The sequence below is a fragment of the Eublepharis macularius genome, chromosome 2 (assembly GCF_028583425.1).
Source record: "Eublepharis macularius isolate TG4126 chromosome 2, MPM_Emac_v1.0, whole genome shotgun sequence".
Classification (NCBI taxonomy): domain Eukaryota; kingdom Metazoa; phylum Chordata; class Lepidosauria; order Squamata; family Eublepharidae; genus Eublepharis; species Eublepharis macularius.
The window spans coordinates 152,906,969-152,929,723 of record NC_072791.1 but is presented as its reverse complement, the minus strand read 5'-3'; the positions used below and the strand labels follow the sequence as shown (position 1 = coordinate 152,929,723).

The 22,755-nt window shown below is 43.8% G+C and overlaps 1 protein-coding gene across 1 annotated transcript in view; it reads left to right on the top strand.

The window, feature by feature from the left end:
* Positions 1-22,755, top strand: part of LOC129323547 (unconventional myosin-X-like) — a 115,882-nt gene that overhangs the window by 47,389 nt on the left and 45,738 nt on the right. The window contains exons 12-23 of the mRNA XM_054970082.1: positions 3,974-4,103; positions 5,046-5,164; positions 7,787-7,933; positions 8,458-8,558; positions 9,085-9,151; positions 10,670-10,762; positions 13,443-13,511; positions 14,244-14,326; positions 14,744-14,852; positions 15,452-15,532; positions 16,131-16,255; positions 17,245-17,359. Coding sequence (XP_054826057.1) covers positions 3,974-4,103; positions 5,046-5,164; positions 7,787-7,933; positions 8,458-8,558; positions 9,085-9,151; positions 10,670-10,762; positions 13,443-13,511; positions 14,244-14,326; positions 14,744-14,852; positions 15,452-15,532; positions 16,131-16,255; positions 17,245-17,359 — 1,239 coding nt within the window. The remainder of the gene's footprint in view (positions 1-3,973; positions 4,104-5,045; positions 5,165-7,786; positions 7,934-8,457; positions 8,559-9,084; positions 9,152-10,669; positions 10,763-13,442; positions 13,512-14,243; positions 14,327-14,743; positions 14,853-15,451; positions 15,533-16,130; positions 16,256-17,244; positions 17,360-22,755) is intronic.

Sequence of the window (22,755 nt, the reverse complement as noted above, 5' to 3'; positions counted from 1 at the left end):
GGCAATTTTTTAAAAAAGGGAAGATGCGAAGTGTAGTAGTTAGGGTGTTCAGTTCCCTATTCTTCCATGAAGCTTGGTGGGTGACCTTGGACCAAGTCACTCACTCTTTAAGCCAACCCTTCCTCACAGGGTTGTTGTGAGGATAAACTGGAGGAGGGGAGAGTGATGTACATTTCCATGAGTTCCTTAGAAGGAAGGGCAGGATAAAAATGTACTACATAGTAACACTGGAGCAAAGTGCTTGCAAGAAAGATGTGCATTTTTAATTCTTGGCTACCTGCACGTGATACTGCTTGTTAAAGTTGTGCTTTAGTTGTGGGTAACTGGGCCATTAGCAGCCCCTCCACAGTGTCTACCTACTGGTGATGTTCTTTCAGTTCTCCACTTTCCTGCAGTTTTGCACTGCCACGCTTGCTCCTTCGGTCAAAAAGCATAGGCTGAAGGACACGCTTTTGCAGCCTAAGGGCACCAATTTGCAAGGCAGAAGAGGTAGAGAATTGGCATGTGTGGAAGGGGGAAGGGGAGAAAATATAATAACAGCATTTATTATTTACGAAGCACTTTCAAAGCAACGTGCTGTAGAGTAGATGCATTCAAAGACAGGTGATCAGACAATATAATCAGGAAAAGGAAAGGAACGAATGGGAGAGTATTAACTTACAAGTTAAAGCCTGGGAATATAAGTGTGTCTTTTTCTAGCTGCCCTTGCAGATCCAGAAATAGTCAGAGCTGTAGAGTCACTTCTGGCTATGGCTTTTCAAGGGGTCTGCTGTCTTTGGTGACTGGACTGGACTGGCGAAAGGGACAGTTAGGAAGGAGACAGCATGAGAGACCATAGCCCATGATACATAGACGTTATCCCTTTGTGTAGTATGGCTAGAATGACATGTGACCTCCTGGCCTTGGTTGGAAAGAGAATCAGAATGCACATCTGAGAGCAATGCTGACCATCTCTTGTTTCTACCAAATATTCTCTTGTTTCTACCAAATATTCTACCAAATATTAGCTAGCATCTATTTCTGAAGTTTCTGTGGCACCTTCAAGTGACTTCCACATGGTCCAGTTTGGGCTTCCAACTGCAGCAGATTATTTCTAAGCTTCCACACAGTATTATTGCCCATTGTCCTTCCCTGGTTTCTCAAGTTACCTTTGACCCGATGTTTCTTGCCAGTGTACAAAGCACATTTGCCTTCTTTGTGGAAGATATGCTGCTCTTTGAAAGATGCTAATTGCTTTGGTGTCATGTTCTCTGCTGAATTCCCACATAACTGCCATTTCCTCCTTCACATCACTAGGGGCAATAACACACTGAGAGCTAGTGTGGTATAGTGATTAGAGTGTCAGATTAGGATCTGGGAATCCTTGGTTCAAATCCCCCTTCTGCCATGGAAGCTTTCTGGGTGACCTTGGGCCAGTCACACATTCAGCCTAACCTACCTCACAGGGTTGTAGTGAGGATAAAAGGCAGAGGAAAACAATGTGTGCTGCTTTGGCTTTTCACTGAGGAAAAAGGCAGGGTATAAATAAAGTAAATAAAATAAAATAGAAATTAGATCGCTATCACATTATATTGACCTGTCTCTTAGGTCCTCTGAATTCCCAGCCCTTTTTGTTGCAAAGATGCACCTTTTTCCTTCTATCTTTGCAAACAGAAGGGTCTCGAATCTTCCTTTTTCGTAATGAAAGCTAGTTTAGATGACCTAACAGATGATAATAACACTGTAGCAATCTAGTTATTGCTGATTTTTAAAAAATACCTGGAAAAGACCTCAGTGGTACGGGGTGAGCAAAGGAACCATGCAAAAGGAACCATGGCAGGAAGAGTGCAGGGAAATCTACCATCCTGAAGCCCCGTTGTCACTGCACTGAATTGTCAGCTCTAGTGGCAGTGGGGAAACTACAGAGGATTCTTGCCAGATGGAAGATTCTCCTATGTCATATTCTCTGCCCAACTTGAACATCTTACATACTAATATCAAAGTGGCCCTGATCTGTAGGTACTTAAATCTCGAGACAGGAGCCATAAACAGACAAGAGGGATCTTCCTAAACACCTGAAAAATGCCCCAGATTTGCAGAAAAATCTGAAATCTAAAAAAAATATATACACTGGGGGTTTTAAAAAAACAAAATGATTAAAGGAGCTCATGTAGCTTTAACCAGATTCCCTCAGTGACTGTTGTTAGGCAACCAAGTAACCATTAGGTCAGAACTCCAGGCTTGGTTTCTGTCAGTAAAAGGCAGGGGGGAAATCTGGACTAGAGATTTAAAAAAACAAAGGCTGGGAATTCAAAGAACCTGATATACTTATTGTCATCATGGAATATTGATATACCAATACTCTAGTGCCAATTTAAAAAAAAATATTGCAAAAGCCCCGGTGACTTAGGGTAGGGTTGCACAGAAACTGTACTGTAGAAGGGAAACTGCGGGGAAACTTGCCACGTGGAAGCACTATTGACTCTATGTTTTATCAGCAGCCACACCAGCAATGGGGAGAACCACATAAGCCTGTCCCTGTGTGGAAACCACCATAATTATGCTCACACGCCACTTCCCACTTACCCTTTCACAGGGCAGATGTCTTTAACTGGAATTAAAGAGTAACTTCAAATATTTGTGATGTCTGAGTGCACACTCTTGGATTACATGGACTTTTTCCTTCCCACTAACTGATTCTTAACTGTGGTTGAATCCTGTCTCATTGAGAAGGAAACTAATCCCAGGTGATCTAGGCACCCGCATTCAGACATTGTGACAGATTCAGTGTCATATATGCCTATCTGCATATCTGCCATGAATGTATTCTGTGTTCATATCTGCCATCAATGTATGCTGTGTTATGTACTAGTCCTCTGAGGGCATGAGAAGTTTCTTACTGATGTTAAGGCAGTATGTTATCTCACAAGTATTTACTTTCTCTTTCCCCACCGCCTCCAGAAGTGGCCTTGAAGGCTGGCTGCGGCCAGCTTGAAATGTATCTTTCTTGGGAACTGAGAGCGGGACCACAAGTGACACCTGACACAGGTTGGACACTAGTCAGCTTCTCTCAAGTTTTGATGGGAAATGTAGGCATCCTAGTCTTGCAGCTTGGCTCTCTGACTGCTGTCCAATGGACTTTTCAACTGTCACTTGTCCAGCATTCCGCCAAGCTGCCTACATTTCCCATCAAAACTTGAGGGAAGCTGGCAAGTGACCAACCTGTGTCAGGCGTCACTTGTGGTCCCGCTCTCAGATGATTTCATTCTTTGTTCTGTCTAGCCTAAGCCTAGCTTCTCCCTTACAACCCCCCTGGCTCTTTTCACGCCCAAAAACTTTAACGGCCCTTATCCTGATGGTGGGAACGTTCCCTATAACTAACATCACCAGCCCCAGTTATGTCACTTCTGCCAATGCACTTGTCTGAGCGCCTTGAACTTGCTGGATCTCTAATAAAGGTACTTCAACCAATACAACTGCGTGTTGCTGTGGAGAACTTGGGGATTCTACCTGTCAATGACATTCAGTATTAATTGAAGACTTATGTTTTCAGTCTTTCAGTGAGTGGAAGAAACATGTGAACATGTTTATGTCCATCATGAATAAACAGAGAGAAACAAACAGTGGTTTATTCATGACATGTGAATTAGGAACTGGGGGAGGGAATGGGTGGCTTTCATGGTGTTTCTACATGGCATAAGTAGCTCTTTTGCATGTATGAAATCTGAGAATCCACTCCAAGTACCTGAACAGGAACTCAATCCAAATCATGTTTCTGCAGTATTAAATTTCACAGAATGCAATAGGAATATACTTCCTAGTTTATGAGTTCAGGGTTGTCTCTTGAAACAGCAAGATCCTGTAGAGAACAGTGTCTGTGTTTAGCGAAAGGGGAATAATTAATACTGGCTATTAGTTTTCCTGTGGTCCAATATAAGAATATGGGCCTCTTATGAAGTGGATGGATAATGTGTTTTAAACATGTTTTTATCAGATTGCTCTTGAAGTGATGGGATTCAGTTGTGAAGAGATCCGGGACATTTCCAAACTTCTGTCTGGCATTCTGCAGCTTGGAAACATTGAGTTCATGACAGCTGGGGGAGCTCAGATTACAACAAAAACTGGTATGTGATTCCTTCCTGTGAATGGAGTTATCACCTGGAACCTGATTCTCCTTCATAACACTGATAGCATGTACCCTGTGAGATCCAATCATGGAGCAGAGCTCCCAGAGTGGGACTTTCCTATTTCCTCTCCTGCTGAGGTCCACTGAGCTTCTGAAATTTTGTTCTGGTCAATGGATTCTCAAAAACAGCATAGGGAGCAAAATGAGAGTTTGGAGTGGAAGGAGGGGGACTGGTGGAAATCATCCTTCCTCCAACAATGGAAACTCTCCATCATTGGAAACAAAAGGTAGACTACAAGCTGGGACCCTCTAAGCCTTTGGTCTGTAGGGCTCTATGGGGCCTTTTGCAGCCTTCTTCTCACTGTTCACAGGGCAATGTTGATGCTGAGGAATTATTTTCTTGAAAGACAGGGAACAAGTCCCAGTCAGTTATTTCCACTGTGATCTGTGTGTGTGCATGTGATTCCACAGTCATGTGAAGCTCTACAGCTTTTTGGGTGATCTGGCATAGAATATTCTAGTTTAGTTGCTATATTGGCATACACGATGGCATGGCCTAAATGGATCTGCACCTTTGGGGGCACAGGCGTATTCTTTACAAGTCTCTCATGCTGACTTATGAGGTGTTTGGCACAGAGATGAGGAAGGGTTTACGTCTTCAAGTGTCTGGCTTGTCAAAAGTGGTTTGATGTGGCTTTTGTTATCACCCTTCATGGAGCCTGTGGTGGACTGAAAACATCAATGCTGTCATCCCATAGCAGTAAAATCTCTTCAGTCTAATATCCCATATTGGATGCTGACTAGTACTGGTTTCTCCAGAGTGGAAAACCTCTGTGTGTGGAAATATGCACCCCTTGCCAGTCACTCTCATCTTCAGAAGATAAAACAGAATCCTCTGTTGCAGGCATTTTTGTTATTTCTCTGTTGCCTTCTCTCCTAGTGCTTAATAATGCCAGTGAACTGCTTGGCTTGGATGCGTTCCAATTGTCTGAGGTGCTCACCCAGAGATCCATGTTTCTACGGGGTGAGGAAATCAGCTCTCCCCTCACTGTGGAGCAGGTGAGTGATTAGCCCGCTGTTCTGCACTTTAGCAGCAGAATCAAGCTATGAAGAGAATTTGCCCCTAGGTGGCAGCACTTACATGGTGTCAGAGAGAAACTGCACTCCAGGGGGACACCTCTGATTTGACTACTCAGCTGTTCAGATTAGGAGGGTTTCTCAATGTGTGCACAGGACGGTCAAGAGTTTGCATAACCTTGAGAAGCAAAGAGAAACTATTGGCCTAGAAGAGATAGTAGGTAGACTAGCCTTGTTAATGGGCCTGATATGGTCTGTAATGTAGTTCTGGAGAAGTAAGAAGCAATGAGGCCAAGGAAGTTCTGCTCTGCAAATGATATGCCAATGCTATCCTAAATGACTGTGGCCTTGAGTACCTAAGAGACTGCCTCCACTTGTATTGTCTTACCTAGAACTTGAGATCTGCACAAGGTACCTTCTTTAAGAAACCTGCCAGTTGGATGGTACCCGGAGGAAGGCTTTTTCTGGTACTGTCCCCAACTATAGAATGCCCTCCCCCAGGATTTAAGAGGGACCGCTTATCCGAGGGCCTTCTGGACTGGTTTGGGGAGAGGGGGCTTTCACTGATGGAAAGTGGCTTCTCTTTTAGATACTGAATAGCTTTAAGGTTTTTGATTTTACGTTATTTTGTTTTTAAATGGTATTGTGAGTGGCCTTGGGGACCAATTACCGTTGAAAGGTGCAAAAAATGTACTTAATAAATAAATGCAAAGTCTCCTAAGGATGTGGCATTTTAAGCCAGAGAGCCAAGATCCACAGAACAATACAGCTTGGCATAGCATTTCCTTTCGACAACCCTCCCCCCCTCCCCCCCAGCAGCATAAGCTTGACTCTGTTGCTTGTTTTCAGTCAGTTGAGCTGCAGCTGCTCTCAAGTGAGCACAGCAAGGCAGCATTTGACACGGAGAAGCACACTGCTTCTACAGTGCTTGTGAGATTCCAGGCCCTGACAAGTAGAAGGAGAAGTGTGATTTGCACTTGTTTGCATCAAGTGATTTGTATAGAATCCTCTGAATTCCCAAGAAGCAGAACAACGAAAATGGGCAACTTGTGTTTGTTCATGAGAGTATTGTTTTGGGACTCAAACGAGCCTCTCAATACAGTCTCATGAATACTGTGTGTAGCTTTCCATGGGCATCTGACCAGTGCAGTGTAATGGCCAATGAGAGTTGTGGATTAGGACCAAAGTGACTCAAGTTAATATTCCCACTCTGGCATGAAGCTCACTGAATGATCTTGGGCTAATCACTCTCTCTCAATCTAAAAGGTTATTGTATAAAGATAAAGAGACTGGTAAGAACCATGTACATCATTTGGGGTCCTTGGAGGATGGGTGGAGTATAACTATATAAATAAAATATGGTTGGCCAGTGTTGGAAATTGAACACTAGACTAGATAGCCCTTTGATCTGGTTCACAGGGCAATTCTTGCGTTCTTATTTCTGCAACAGTAGGGACTTAACACTTGCTCTACTTAAAAGACAGCTAAGTTTCTAAAGATGCCAAGTGCCAGCTTCCATACATGGAGATGAGTGTTAAAAGCAGCTCACCCATTCCTGAATTTGACAAAAGACATCAAGTAGCTATCTATAATTGTAAGGGGAGCCCTTCCTTGCTAGTCAGGCATTCTGCTTTCAAATGCTGTTTCCCCTGTCCCTCTGGGGATGGCAGCCAGCTGTTGTCAGATGCTGTTCTGGGCATGGGAGCAATGCAGAAATCTCAGTCAACTTCCATTGTATGAAAAGCTCATTACCATTCCAAGCCTTGACATTTTCAGTGGGTTGAGCAGAAAGCACTCAGGACAGTGAATGGGCCCTTTGATAGAAGGCACATGTCCATCACGCCCCACCCCACCTCTGCTTTGGTTCCTGTGCTGGGTGTGGTGATTCAAGAGCCTGTTCCTGGAAGTTGCGGCAGGGACAAAGACTGATGCTGCAGTCCGGCCACTTAGATTCCTCTTCCCCTTCGTCTGTGCTTTACTATATGTGATTGGCTCAGGCTCAAACTGTGTGTTATGCAGAACATGTAGCAGCTGCTGATCCATTTCTCCCTGTCTGTCTCTCTCTCTGTCTCTCTCTCTCTCTCTGGTAATGTTAAGGAGACATGAGATGGCATCATCATGTACACCATTTCCCTGCACATGCAAGCAGCAGCCAGTGGAGTGAAGGGCAGACAAGGCAGTTCTGACCATGATTAGGTCATGTTATTTATTATTGAAGAGATATAAGGTGACAGCAGCCAATAACTTGTAGTTTGGGTCTCAGATTTCCCAAGACACTGGGGGATTGTTGAACCAAAAGAGACGTGGCTCGCCTGTTTTATGGTTTCCATTGGAGAAACTGAGGTTCTTTAAAGTTGAGAGATTGCTAAAGGAGGACAGGAAAGGAATTTATTTAGGACTCACACACCCCATAGAGCGATGGGAAGTTTGGCTGACTAAGGCATGGCTACAAAGAGAAGATGAAGTGGTAAATTTTATCTTTTGACTGTATGGTTCAGGCTTCTGCTGGGGGGGCCTCCGTGATGGAATGCTCTCAAAAAAGGCCTACCAGTTACTGGTGGCTGTTGTGTCTAATAAAGCTTCTTCCCCTGTGTTTGCTCCTAGGCTGCTGACTCCAGGGACTCTCTTGCCATGGCCCTTTATTCACAATGTTTCTCATGGATCATCGGAAAAATTAATACAAAAATAAAGGGGAAGGAAAACTTTAAGTCTGTGGGAATCTTGGATATTTTTGGATTTGAGAACTTCCAGGTTAGAACTTAAATTTTTGGAGATGCCAAGATTGCTTTAATGCTTGCAGAAAACAAGCAGGACTGGTGCCGGTGTGTGTGGGGGGGGGGGGCGGGTTGGGGGAGCAGGAAGGCAAATATCGTCATGGGCAATTCCAGTATTTGATGTGTGGGATGTCTTACAGTAGCGATTTAGGGGAAGGCATTTATGTTCACTGTAATAACAGATGTATAGAAGTTCTCTCTTCTTTGGCATGTGTGGATGTGCTTGCATTCCCTCATAGAGGCACACGGGGTGTTTCTGTGTATTGTTGTCTGGCGATCTCGTTCTATATTCACCGGTGCAATGACTAAGTATTCTAGAGCAAAGGGAACGGCCAGTGGGGGAGGGGAGGAGCCTGGTGCTGCACCTGTTATCTGTTTATCTGTTATCCCTGTTTACCTGTTACCCCTTCTGTTTCCTGTTTCTTCTTCTGTGTATCTCACAAGGGAAAGCTCTTTTCCCAAAGTAGATATTAATATTGGTTTCTCTTTTCACACTCTCAGGTGAATCGTTTTGAGCAGTTTAACATTAACTATGCAAATGAGAAGCTTCAGGAGTACTTCAACAAGCACATATTCTCCCTGGAGCAGCTTGAATACAACAGGTAGTAAAATTGGCCTCTCAGGAAGTGGCAGTTATTGCATAGTGTCACCAAGCAATAAGGAGAATCTTTGGCTCTCTGATGGAAAGCTGCGGGAAGCAAAGCTATCTTGGATTTAATTAGATCAAGATGGGCAGCCGTGTTAGTCTGTCTGTAGCAGCAGAAAAGAGCAAGAGTCCAGTAGCATCTATAAGACTAACAAAATTTGTGGTAGGGTATGAGCTTTCTGAAGAAGTGACTAACAAATTTTGTTAGTCTTATAGGTGCTGCTGGACTCTTGCTCTTTTCTATTGGATTTAATTGTTTGAATTCCAAATGCAAGTGCCAGGGTGGCTGGAGGAGATGTTGCTTATTTCTCCATGCACAGTTTCCCCCTACCTTGCTGCCCTTTTCTTGTTGCTTAGGGAATAGTAAACCCTTCTTCCTTTTCTGTGGCTCCCCTGATCGCAAATGCAAATGCTTTTGCTGCTGCTTCATTCCTGTTCACCACCAATAAATACTTGACTGGTTTCCCCCACTTCTTTGGCAGAGAGGGGATATGCTGGGAAGCCATTGATTGGATGGATAACGCAGAGTGCCTGGATCTTATTGAGAAGGTAGGTCCTTCCAGTTGAAGAGCCAGGGAGTACCCAGACAAGACTCTTCTTCCTCTCTAATTAGACTTTTTCCATGGCCTCTACTTCATTATCCCCTCCTTTCCCTTTAGAAAGCAAAAACCATTTCCAGGTATAGGTTTAAGATACACACACTTCTGCCATTGCTGCAGGTAATGAAGGGGCTTCAAAAGTGACAATGAGTGGGGCATAGTGGTTAAGAGAGGAGTCTCGGAAAAAGGAGGAAGGACATAAATGGGAGGTGGTGACGAGCTCTCCTTCTCTGGAGGTTTTTAAGCAGAGGCTAGATGGCCGTCTGACAGCAATGCTGTTTCTGGGAACCTAGGCACATCACGAGAGGGAGGGCAGGAAGGGTTACATCAGTGCTTAGTTCTCATGGCCCTTTCTTACGTGCTCAGGATAATGCCGATCATCACTTTGGGGTCAGGAAGCAATTTTCTCCTGGCCAGTTTGGTCAAGGATCCTGGAGTTTTTTTGCCATCTGCTGGGCATGGAGCAGGGGTCACTGGGTGTATGTGGGGTCGGGGGAGGTAGTTGTGAATGCCCTGCATTGCGGACTAGATGACCCTGGAGGTCCTTTCCAATTCTGTGATTCTATTCTGTGATTGGATGGAGGTGAGAGCTGCTGCACATTGGTCAGCCCAGGTTTTTGGGGTTTTTTTTGCTGTTATAAGTGAATAAACATTTCCTCATGCCGTTCCTCTCCCATCTAGTCTTATTGTATGTTGAGTATATTTGAATGTACCCAGCTGCCTTCTACCAAGTTGGACCATAGATTCATCTAGCTTAGTAGCATATACTCCTCTTAGCATCATTACAATATCATGTTACATGATGAGGCATTGGCAGGGATGTAATGTTCTCAGTTTCATTTTTAATGCCTGTTGCTTCTTTATTCCTGCCTCTGGGAAATTGTCAGTGCACTGCCTGGCCAATGGAGATCAGAAGGCTCTTGATCGGGTCTCCAGGAATACAGGCCATGTCTCTGAGCTCATGAGTTGCTCCCTTTCCAAAAGTGCAGATCAGAGATTGCAATGCCAGTCAGGGTTAGGCCTTCCTAGTTTAGCCCATTGTAACTCTGTTTAGGATCACATTGTAAGCAAGTGCCCTTGAAATGTTGGTCCCCCAAGTGGTTGTTGAGTTTTCCTGTCTGGTAGGGCGACCCCCTCACCACACGGCTCTTCTCACTCCCCACAACGAGGATGAGGAGGTTGGCTATAATAAGCTAAACTGCAAATGCAATTGAATATAGTTAACGTGATAGTAGAACTAGGCACAACTTCTGCCTCTTCAAGGCTCTAGTTTTCTTCTTAAAATTGAATTTAAATATTACTTATTTTTAAAACTGCTCTAAGGATTAGGATGAATCTAGTTGGAGTTGTCCGTTTAGATGCTTTTTTTGCCTAGAAAGTAACAGTCTAATTTTGCCATATGCCTTGCATCTCGCTGTGCTATTTTTTATTGCGACTGGTTGTGAGTCCCTCTCTTGTTTGGCTGCAGAAACTTGGTTTACTGGCATTGGTTAATGAAGAAAGTAGATTTCCCAAAGGCACAGATGGCACCCTTCTGGAAAAGCTCCATAGCCAGCATGGGGTAAGTTTGTACATTTGCAGAGTTGTACAGATTCATTTAGATATTTTTAAAATTTGTATGCTACATGATTCACCTTGCAGATTCTTGAGTGGTTCACAGTTTGAAAAATAAAATAAAAATGTCAGTAAAATATTATATTAGCAGTATACAACCAAAAGAAATTAGAAGCAGAATCAAAACAAAATACAGCCAACATCAATAGCCTTCCTGAAGAAAAAGGTTTAAACTGTCCTTCTGAAATCTAGGAGTGAACTGGCCAGGCAGGCTTCCTTAGGAAATAATAATAAGATCTTGTGGGATTTCAGAATTCAAACTGATCAGTACCTTGAACATAATACACCAGACATAATAGTTGGGGAAAATCAAAAAGTCTGGATAATCGACATTGCAATTCCTGGGGATGCCAGAGTTGAAGAAAAAGAACAAGAAAAATGATTAAATATAGAGAACTGGCAATAGAAACCACCCAACTATGGAAGAAGAATGCAACAGTAGTCCCCATAACATGTGACTCTGCTTATTGTTGATTGTGTTTTGGATAATGATGATGATGATGATGATAATGTTCCAAGCGTACATACTACACCAATACCTGGCTGATACTTAGGTCTCTGGTGGAAACTTGTATGAGCTCAGCAAGGCCAATCAATGATAACATGCGATCTTTATTTATTATTGATTGAGTTGCGTGTAATTCAAATAATAATAACAACAACAATATTTGATTTATATACCACCCTTCAGGATGACTTAACACCCACTCAGAGTGGTTTACAAAGTATGTTATCATTATCCCCTTAACAACAAACACCCTGTGAGGTGGGTGGGGCTGAGAGAGCTCCTGGAAGCTGTGACTGACCCAAAGTCACCCAGCTGGCTACAAGTGGAGGAGTGGGGAATCAAACCCCATTCTCCAGATTAGAGTCCCACATTCTTAACCACTACACCAAACTGGCTCTCAAGGGGTTTGAAAGGTAAGGTGCCACTATGGAAATGTCCGTGGATTTCATAGCCATCTCCCAAACCTCCAACAGTGACAGTACTCAAAGCAAGGCATGGCCTCGTAACCTTAAAACATGAACATAAGGAGAGGCATTCTTGAATTACCTTTGACACAATCCATTTAGAGATTTAAAAATCAAACTTTGAATTGTTTCTAATTCTAGAATGCAATTCTTGAAAATGTAGTTAACCAATGCAGTTCTTGAAAAATACATATTGTAAACCTGTCAAAAGTCAGTCTCTTTTGGAGCACGTTTAGTTTCCATCTGACTGAGGATTGAGGATGGGGGGTTGGTCTTCTGGTTAATTTACAAAGTCACGTTTTTCTGCTTACCAAGTGAGTCTCTCAAATATATAGAAATTCATAATGTGTTTGTGGGTTGACTTGGTTTAGCTGTTTTTGTGATTATCAGTGGGCCCAGCAACTTGGATACAGTACTATGATCTCTTCAATCAACTAACAATGTCACAGTAGAGTTCTGGGCCAGCAGATACTCTTCAAGGATAAGCCCACAAAGAGCTCATTTCAGTAATCAAAGCATGTACTACAGTGACCAGATCTGTACAGATATGCGTGTTTCTATAGCAGTTTCAGTTCCTAGGTCTTTGGAAACAAGATGAGTGCTTCAAGAGGAAAGAAAGATAAAGCTGTAGATAAAAGAGAAAAAATTACCTGTGCTGACCCATAGAAGGATGCCCCCACATTACCTTGTACCATGTTGTGTTTCCCCCTCTGCATTCACACAGAGGGAGCCCTCTTACAAGCGACACTATATCTCATCTCATCATTTTAGATTTCCTCACAGCTAAGAACAACATGGCTTCTGTCATACAATAAAGAAAACTTTTTCGCTGCTTGGAGCTGTGTGGGCGTTTTTAAGGAGCCTGGCACAGGGAGCAAGACAGGCGTATGCCATTTCCCCACAAAGCCACTTATTTACACTTTATCACATCACTTTGGTTGGGACCTTATTCCAACCATGGGAGGCTCTTTTAGAGTTATCTTATAACAAGACTATTGTGCTGTGAAGCTAAACTAGCCCTCTTCGATCGCAATCAGATAGAATTGCATAATGCTCTTCTCTCTTAAGCAAAGGACCCTCAGTCTCTAACAGATGAATAGTTGCTAAGATTCAGTGGGTGGAAGTTAAAATTAGATTAATAATTCAGGCTAGAATAGACTTCCTTGTTCAGTTTACTGGATAATGACTGAAAAAGCTAGCAGACAAGAACTGTACTTTGTAAAGAATGTACATTTTAACTGTTCTGGGAATTCACTAAGCGGAGTATTCCTGTGGCTTGTGACATAGCTGGAATGTTTAAATCAGAGGAAGAGAATCTCTCAGAAAAACTGACTCCGTTGCATCAGGGTGTTCGAGATTTAGTACTAACAGAGCTTTTTGAAGGCCATTTCCTCCCCATTGGCTTGACCAATCCTCTCCGAGTTTGGATGTTTTGGTCACTAGGCTAGTTACCTGTTATCATCACTTTGGACCAAACAGTTTATGAAACACATTACCTCTGTACCTGAGCATGTGGGCAGGGCCTTTCTCATTTCTGTCATGCACTGGTTGTTTAAGGACCAAGAATTTCTAATACTCTGATAAAAAAATAAGGTGACTGTAGTGTTGCTTTCAGTATACTGTACTAGAAACAGTCTTCTCTCACTTTCTTTCAGAACAACCAGTATTACATGAAACCACGTGTGTCAGATTTCCAGTTTGGGATCCAGCACTATGCTGGAGAGGTAGGTGCATGTTAGCTAAATACGTGACAGGGCAGCTAGTCATGTCCAGGGCCTAGAAGCTAGTGCACAATCAGGCCTCCACCTGTAGCCTGTCAAAGAGGGCTAAAGTGGAGAATTGTTTGTCTAGAATGGGCCTGGGGTTTAGAAGTAGCCTCCACCAACTTATAGATCTCAAACTTAGAGTTTTGGTTTCAGGCCCATAAAGGGTCATCTTGTTCAACCTCATCAGAGCCTTTGTTTAGGGACAAAGTTTCACATGTGGGGTTTAGGGGCAAAGGCTCGTGTGGGGAAGAACCTCCAGGATGAAGTTCTGCCTGGTGCATAATATTGAACGTGCACACTCTGCTTAGTCCTCATGTCCTGAGTATCTGTGCTCCGGCACCATATTTCTAGAAGAAGGCAGAATAGAGACTCACAACAGGATGACCAAACAATTGGGACAGTGGCTGGCTGCTGAGTTGTGGTCAGTGGAAGGAACCTGTGTGAAACTGACTTCTGTTCAGGTGGAGAGCTTTGCAATTTAGCATGGTTTCCGAGCAGAGTATATTTGTATCACTCATCTGGGTGAGTGTCTGTTTATTTTTTCTTAAGTGATGAGAAGCTGGAAAGATGGATCATGTCTGGAACTTTAAACTGTGCATACAAGGAGGTTTTTCCTCCTTATTGAGCACATCTGTTCTGTGATATGTCATGGCACATTTGTGTGTTTGTGTTACAACTTGGCATTTGCAGGTTCTCTATGATGTGAGGGGCTTTCTGGAGAAAAACAGGGACACTTTCCGGGATGATATTTTAAACGTGCTGAAAGACAGCAGGTATGTAACCTGGAGCCATTTAGAAAGAAGCCTGAGTCAGTCAGAGCCACAGAGGTCAGGAGGGTAGGTGAGAGGTGGGTCAACAACATGTACATAACATACTCGTGTTGTTTGAATTGGGGAAATTGTTTCTTCAGTATTCATAATTGTGAACTAAAAGTTGGGAATACTGCAGTTCTTGAACTGTCTGTTTCTGGGTCTGGTACTCAGCCTGTTCCCCTTGAGACCTAGCAGAATGCAGCATTTGCAGAGTTGCTGTAGGCATCTGTGTGACCCACCCATGCACCAAAGGGAGGAATTAGTGCATTATCCAATTTAGGAAGTCAGTGGGCCAACCACCACCAGCCAGGGCACTGCTGTGTTTGCCAGTTGTCGCTGCAGGCCTCCTCAGCCTTACCACTCCTCTTGGTCCTGTAGGCTGGATTTCATCTATGACCTCTTTGAAAGAGTCTCAGGATGCAGCAGCGAGGACACAATGAAGATGGGAACTCAGAGGCGCAGGCCAACCGTCAGTTCTCAGTTCAGGGTAGGAGCAGCATGCCCACTTACGCACCTTACAAATAAGACCTCCCACCCCCACCCCCACCCTGCAAGCTTGGCTTCTACCCACAAGTGTAAGTGATGCTGATTTAAACTCTGATTCAATCCCTAGGCTTGCCCCACTTTCATGCATCAGGCGGGCTGCCTAGCCTTTATTTTTAAAGTGTTGTATGTGCATCTATTCCGTTAACTCTACGTACATCTGTTAGTTTTTTAAATGCCCCATCAGCTTTTCAAAAAATTGAAACTTTAATGGGGGCGGGGTTAGGATGTGAGCCAATCAGCTCTGTGCATTACTGTTTCTGTGGCAAACTGACAGAATCAAGCTGGTTGCCAAAGTTGTTTGTAAAACAAGAATGCAGAGAGTGTGCTTCTAGAGAAGAATGTTTTAAATTATATACATCTGTATGCACCCCAAAGAAATTGACATGCCACATGGAAGTCGATATTTGTGAATCTCTGTATCTTTATAATATCTGACAAGCTTGACTGGTTTATCTTTGCATGTGAGAGGGAGGATGATATGGACAAAGATACCTCAGGATCCATGTCTCCTGGGGAATGAATACTGTTTTTCTTCCCTAGGACTCCTTGCACTCCTTGATGGCCACACTCAGCACTTGCAACCCACTGTTCATTCGCTGCATCAAACCCAACCTGGAGAAGGTGAATTTCACAAATGTTGGTGGGGATCCCAGTTAGAGGAGAGAGGGAAGTTCACCAGGATCTTTGCAGCTAAGCTATTGCTTTGTAGATTGGGGAGGAGGTATATGTGTGACTTTCTGCCCTTTTCTCAAGAAGATCAAGTAGTGGCATAGTGAGCGTGCAGCCAGCCAAGGCAGCATATGCGGAATGTGAGCTGTGGGTGTCAGGCAGGAGCAGCAGCATTACAGATGGGATCATACTGTGAGTCTGCCCTGGATTCCTGCAGGGCTCCCTCTTCCTTTGTCTAGGGCATGCACAAAAAGAAACGGAACATTGAATGCTTGCCTCTTGGTCTCTCAGCAGAACCAGATTTTAAAGAAGAGGTCTATATATAGCATACTCGTCCGTTTGTCTGCCTTTTCTTTAAAACATTTGAAGAAGTGTCCTGTAGAGCAACAATTCCCTCTCATGCTCAGGTGGCTACCTGCTTTTTTTGCCCATTCCTGTATTTGTGTATGGGACTAGTTATATGAGATGCTAAGAGTGTCATTTGCAAAGCAAATCACTTCTTTTATTATCTCTCCTCCTTGACGTGTCTCTACTCTTGGCCTCTGCCTAGGCTTCCAACCTCTTCACTCCAGATGTGGTGCTGAAACAGCTACGATACTCAGGCATGCTGGAGACGGTGAAGGTTCGAAGAGCTGGTTTCCCTGTTCGCCGGCTCTTTCAAGATTTCCTTTGCAGGTAAAAAGTTATGGTATAACTACCAGGATGCAGTTTTGTTGAACATTCAAATGTGGTTTTCAGTGTTTGGTGATTTGGAGGGGTGGGTGTGGGGTGACTGGAGACTATTGGAATTCAAAATATGCTTGTGGGCACATATTGCTTGTAAGAACAAGAAAATTAGGAGTTCTGCTTTTGGGCAAAAGTATAGGGTGAGTCTCAAGCATTTCTATGTCCTCTAAAATTAGGTGTTGCTCGCTGGTCACCCCATTATCCTCTTGCCTGCCTTTAACCATTTGAGATGGCTGGCTGGAGGGGGAAGAATGAATAAACGTGCTCACGCCAAGTCAGTTTAATTTGTTAAATTATAACCTAGACCAGAGGTCCACAAACTTTTTGAGCCTGTGAGCACATTTGACATTTTGACACAGTGTGGTGGGCAAAAAGCAACAAAATGGCTGCCACAGGATGGCTTCTGCAGGAGGCAGAGCTAGCCACAAAATGGCTGCTACAACTTGCCTTCAGTCACACAGTGAAGATCTTTGTGGAAGCAGCTTCTGCCAGAGCAATATTTTAAAAATCTCCAATGACCTATCAGAAGCCATGCTTTGCAAAAGCCCCACTTGGCCCCACCCACTTTCTAAAAACACTTGGTGGTCACAGGAAAGGTGTCAGCAGGCACAGTGGTGCTCATGTGCACCATGCTTGGGACCGCTGATCTAGACTTGAGTTAAATTTTTATAGGTTTAATGTTTTGGGTATTTGGTTGCTGTAAGAGTAAATAAGCGCTGCTGTGGTTGGGCATCAGATGCTTCAATTGACGTGTTACAAACCATTGGCAAAGATATGAAGAGTAACCAGCTTGCCAACTCAGGAGAACTCCAAGCCTGTTGCCATTGAAAAGCAAAATATGGAGACAGAACTGACCCTGCAAGGGAAGCTTTGCATGTGGTGCTGAAGGAACTGCCTTGGGCCCGTTTCTTGTCAAGAGCTTTTATTTTGGTTCTCAGGTATAAGATGCTGTTGAAAAACACGAGCCATGCAGACAGTGCAAAATCAACTTGCTCAGCCTTCCTGCAGATGTATGACAGTGCCCAGAGAGAATGGAAGCTGGGAAAAACCAAGGTATGCCTTTTGGAAGTGAAAAAGCTTGTGAGGCAATGTTCTGTACTAAGGAATCTTTCCCGAGGCAATCTATGTACATGAATGCTGTTGTTGCTAGGTGCTTTCGTTTCTGCCCCTGCTGTAGCTTACTGACTGCCTTGTGTTGTTGATCTGCCTTGTGTTGTTGATCTCTGCCAGAGAAATTTTGTGGTAGAAATGCACAAACATCCTTCTCAATAGCAAGCCAGTGCATAAGTACAGTATATATCTCATAACTTGGCATAAGAGTGATCAGCGTGGGAGCTTCTTGCATGCAGCTGCTTAAGTGTTTTAGCACTTAAGGAGTAGCACAAGAAAGTGTCTCAGAAAATGCAGTGGAAATGTTCGTTTGGGGAATGAGGAAGGCCCTGTGTTATCAGTCTTTTTATTATTTATATACATTATTTATAGTCTGCTTCAAGGCAGATTACATAGTATAGTGTAGATCAATGCAAACATTGGCCAGAACACTTAATAAACAATACAATAAAGGAGGATAATAGAAATTTGAAAACAAGCAGAAATTTTATACAGAGCTGAAAAAACAAGGCTGAAACAAAACATAGGCAGATTGATACAACATATTAAACAGCATGGAACTATCCAATAGCGACATACTTATAGCAATAGACAGTTCACAGCAGTATAGTCTACAGTCCCTATCCCTGTACCAACACATCTCTCTAAAACATTTCCTCACAGCACAGCCCTGTAACCTGTGTAAAACATTCCTCCTGAATAATTCAGTTTTGCATAATTTGCAGAAAGCCAGGCAATTGGGAGCTTTTTTGACCTCTTGGACAGGCCATTCCTTAAGGTGGGGGCCACCACAGAGCATGCACATGTATGGACAGTTGTTGATTTTGCCCAACTTCAGGGTGGTATCTGCAGAAGGCCCTGTCCAGATGAGTGAAGCTGCCATGGTGGAGCGTAGGGAAAGAGGTCGACCTGCAGTTATGAAGGATCAAGGGCCTGAAAGTCTCTGTATGTATATATGCATGACAAAGTATGCATACTTTGTCCCCTCCTCCCTTGTAAATAAGATTGGTTGACCACAGGTGCAATGAGTTCAAAACATCCCCCCTCAATCTTTACTGGGAATTGTGCAGTTCCTAGTGGGGGCAGTGTTATTCCCAGCATCTCCAACTGCAAGGATCTGTGGGTCAGAATTTGGTCTTGGTAACATCATGTTCAGAACCTAGTTCAGAATTTCAAGCGTTATTTTAAAAAAGCAAGTTTCTAACTCTTAAGGCATGAAAAATGGCTTGAAAACAAGCAAGCCATGTATGGTGAAATGTTTCCTGTCATCTACAACAATAAATTGGGATCTTAATGTAAACAAATGTATGTCATTTGCAAACTTTGCCAAGGCAGCTGCATAGAAATTTCCTGTATAATCTCCCATAGGCATAATGCAAGAGAACATTGTATGCCATTACGAACTTCAGTCACCTCAGAATCAGTGCCTGTGTTCCATAGTGTGGAATGCAAGAGGCTTAGGGGAAGAATAGCCTCGATTTCCTCAGTATCTTCCTGAGGAATGCATTAGATGTTCTTAGTTAGTAAGGCCATTAGGGAGCATTTGGGGCAGCAATTTAAGCAATAATATGCATCCCATTGGGTAAACAACACCCCTTCTTTCAAGGGCACATGGGGTAGAATCCAGGGCTCAGCAGACTCTTATTGACTTGGCAAGGGTGTGGCATTGCACCAGGACCCCCAGTGCTGTGAGCATGCCCAAATCAGGGGAAAGTAGATCTGAAATAATTGAACCCAGGCAGATGTGTTTGAAAGGGCATTGTGAACTGCTGAGATTATTTTCTGGGGCCTCTGTGTTCTGTTTTTTCCACATGGCATTGAGTTCCCTGGGTTTGGGCAGGCTCTGAGTCATATTATGTTTTGTATATTGAGCTACCCTGAAACAGCAGGAGGGGCAAGGAAGGCTTCATTCCTACAGCAAGGAAAGCCAAAGGAGCCTGCCGCTAGTGAGAGAGGATAGAAAGGAAACTGCTTTCTGCATACCAAGCACTTGAAGTTAATAAATCAACCTTGGAGCCATTAGATAGAACAGGCTCTCCGTGGCTAGTGTGCAGACAGCTAACCTTTGATCCCACTAAGAACAATAGGACTTTCTCTCAGCAAGCTGCTTGTCCATCTGAGACACAACTGGCTGTCTTGCTGTCCTCCTGTTGGTGCTGAGGGAGGTCTGGTAATTTGGCAGCACCAGAGCCCTACTTCAAAGAGTTCCCTTTGCAGAATGAGCAAGAGGAGGGCCAATGGGTGGCTTGAAGAAGCTCTGAAGTCCATTGGTGTAGTAGGTTAATTTCAGAGGCAGGTCAGAAATGGTATGAGAACTCAACTTCAACAAAGATTACTGGAGGGGGAAAGGAAGAGAGCCATGCCCATGTTGAGAACACAGAGGAGAATAATTGGGGTGCAGACTGCTTTTTTATTTTCTTCATCTCTTTAAAATCTAACTGACAAAATGGATATGGCAGGGAAGGAGCAAAACTGTTGAAAATATCAGGTAGGTGAAACTGAAGCTTTAGAATCCATTTTCCAGCAACCTCAGTTACTACAAGCGGCAATTTGAGGCCATTTGGGTCTCACGAGAGGAGTGTATGGGATTTATGATTTCACCATCTTTAGGGACATTTGCTCTTGGTCAAAGTAGAGCCCTCTACAAATGCTGGATGCTAAGCAACACTTAAAAGGTAGCGTTAATTCATGCTTGGGTCGGAGTAGAGGGTTTTGCATTCTTCTAACGGCCAAGGAAGCTCCAGGATCTTGGTACTTGGCCTGGGATAGTCGAGCCTTGGAATTGTAATTGTTCCCATTTATCTGCTAGACTTAAAATTTGGTGGTGCTAAATATAAATATGATGGCTGGATGAAACTGGCCTTGAGAAGGAAATGAAGGTGAATGACCTCTCCTCGCTGCTTTGTGAGAGAGGAAATGCTAATGGGCAAGTGTGGGTGAAAGCACAGAATTTTTTTCTGTTCTTCCTTTGGGATGGTTATTGGGAGACAGTATTCTAAATAAATATAAACACGCACAGTTAGGATAAGATGCCCATAAACTAGTGCCTCTGGTAATGGAAAAGAAAATCGTCTTCCTAATTCTTCTAACCCAGAATGGGTTACAGCACCGTTTTAGAAACAGCTTTGCCGATCTCCAGTTATGAAAACTGCGAGCTGAAAAGGGCAGAGAGTGTGCATGCCACAGTCTGTCTAGGGAATTCCGCCTTGGCAAGGCTGCATGTACATCTGATTAGGGGACTAAAGTGACCCGTCCAGCTTCTGGAGCTCCACCGTGTCCCAGCTGTCCATTTTTGCTGGTCTTGTGCCTGTTTGTGTTGCAGGCAGTTGCAGGGCTTGGACAAGAGGTACACACTGCACAGAGCCAGAAACAAGGTCAGCAGAGGGGTCACGGTTGGATTTGGCCAGCGCCTTGGACAGCAATTCTTTGTAGGGATGTGCTGATTTATGAGTAAGGCACCCAGTTTAGGTGATTCAGGCTTGGGACTGTGACAGAAATATTCCTCAGCCCCGAAAGGCCACCTGAGCCAATCTAGACCATCTGATGAGAGTATCTGTAGAATGATCCCAAACACCTTGACAGGGCCAGTTCACACCTTACAAAATCCTCATGTCCTACATATTTTTGTCATAGGAGTTCCATGCTCAGAATTTAGTTGCTGGGTGCACAGAAGCCCAATTCAGACACGGAACATGGTGCACAGATAGAAGGGCCTTAAGCCTTCTCCCCAGTGCTGTTTTCCTGTCTTGAAATGACCCCAGGAAGCTACTATTTGTCCTGGGCCGTTTCCACATGGCTTACCTTCCCTTGGAACGACCTGGAACATCACGCAAAAAACGCGGAAGATCGTGTTTTCTTGTGCGAGATTTGTGTGACGTTCTGCAAATCTCGCACGAGAAAATGCAATCTTCTGTGTTTTTTGTGCAGTGTTCCAGGTTGTTCTGAGGGAAGGTAAGCCGTGTGGAAACGGCCCTGTTGTAGAAACTTAGAGGTACTGAAGGGTTACACCAAAGTTCTCCATAGGGGCAAAGAGTGACTTTCAGTTTGGGAAATGGTTTAGGGAAAGGCTTAGCCCCTTTCTCCTGCAGTTTTGATCTACATTGGATCCCTGACTTCCTGGAAATTAATTTTTCCCCTTCATGAAGCTACTGGAAACTATTGTGACCCCTCTTTGCTTCTGGGGGCAAGCCAACTAGATCCTTCCTGGCCTGTTCTGTTCCTATACTCTGGAAGTCTCAGGAGTGTTGTTGATAGCTTTGTGAGCGATCTCTGGGGAGAGCGCGTCCCGAGGCATGCGCACACACGTGAGCATTGCTGAAGGCTTGCATATGTGCTGGGCAGGGGAGTGGCTGGGCAGGGAAAGAGTGGGAAATGCTTCCTGTGAAACATATTCAAGGGGGATTTCTATACCAACCAATTGTTCAGTAGCGGAAGGAAAAGGATTAGTATAAGGAATTGTGGAGCACAGGAAAGGAAGGGAAAGGCAGGATTGTCTTTCTATTTCTCAATAAGAACAGCCGCTGCCAGTTGTCCACTGTGGAGATTTGGAGTTTTTTCTAGGTAATCATGCAAGTTTAGAAGAGAATGGGGGGAATTTTTAGTATCTGGCTTTATGCCTCAGGCTTGGGAGTCCTGAAATGCACGTATGATTAAAAAAAATCCAGAAGCACTCCCCACCAGTGTATGAGCATATCTATGTGTTCAGCACCTGTTTGAGCTTTAAATATATGTATGTACACACAGGTTGCATTCAGATGGTTCCTCCCACAGCTCTAATGTGCTAATTCAGCATATCCTAGTTCCATAAATCGCATGACATCCATACTGATCTTTTCAGAAGTCCCTTTATAGCTTTCTTGGCAAATATCCATGTGATCAGAAGCTTCCCATGTTCCTAGTTCAAAACTTCAGAGCTAAATAGGAAGTACAGAAAGAAGACTTTGCCAGAGCAAGTTTAATCTAGGACTAAATCAGCATTGTATCCCAGGAAAACACATCCTACACAAGGGTTAGTGACCCTCATACTGGCCATGCTTTCCTGCCATGTGGGAGGTCAGAGGATTAGCCCGGGGCTGAGCTTATGGCCGTAAAGAGGCCTGTTCAAGGCTGGATGTACAGTGGTAATGCATCTGATTGAAGGGCATTGAGTGGCATGAGTTTCATAGAAATGCACCTCATGCATTATCCATTTGGTTGCTGGTGTGTCACAGCGTTTCTGTCACTGCAAGGTAGAAATGGGATTTAATGAAACACCACTGTTAGAATATGAAGTCTATCACCAACAAGGCACTGAAAGATCCAACAAAATGGATATGGTGTGGATTTTACCCTTCGGGTGT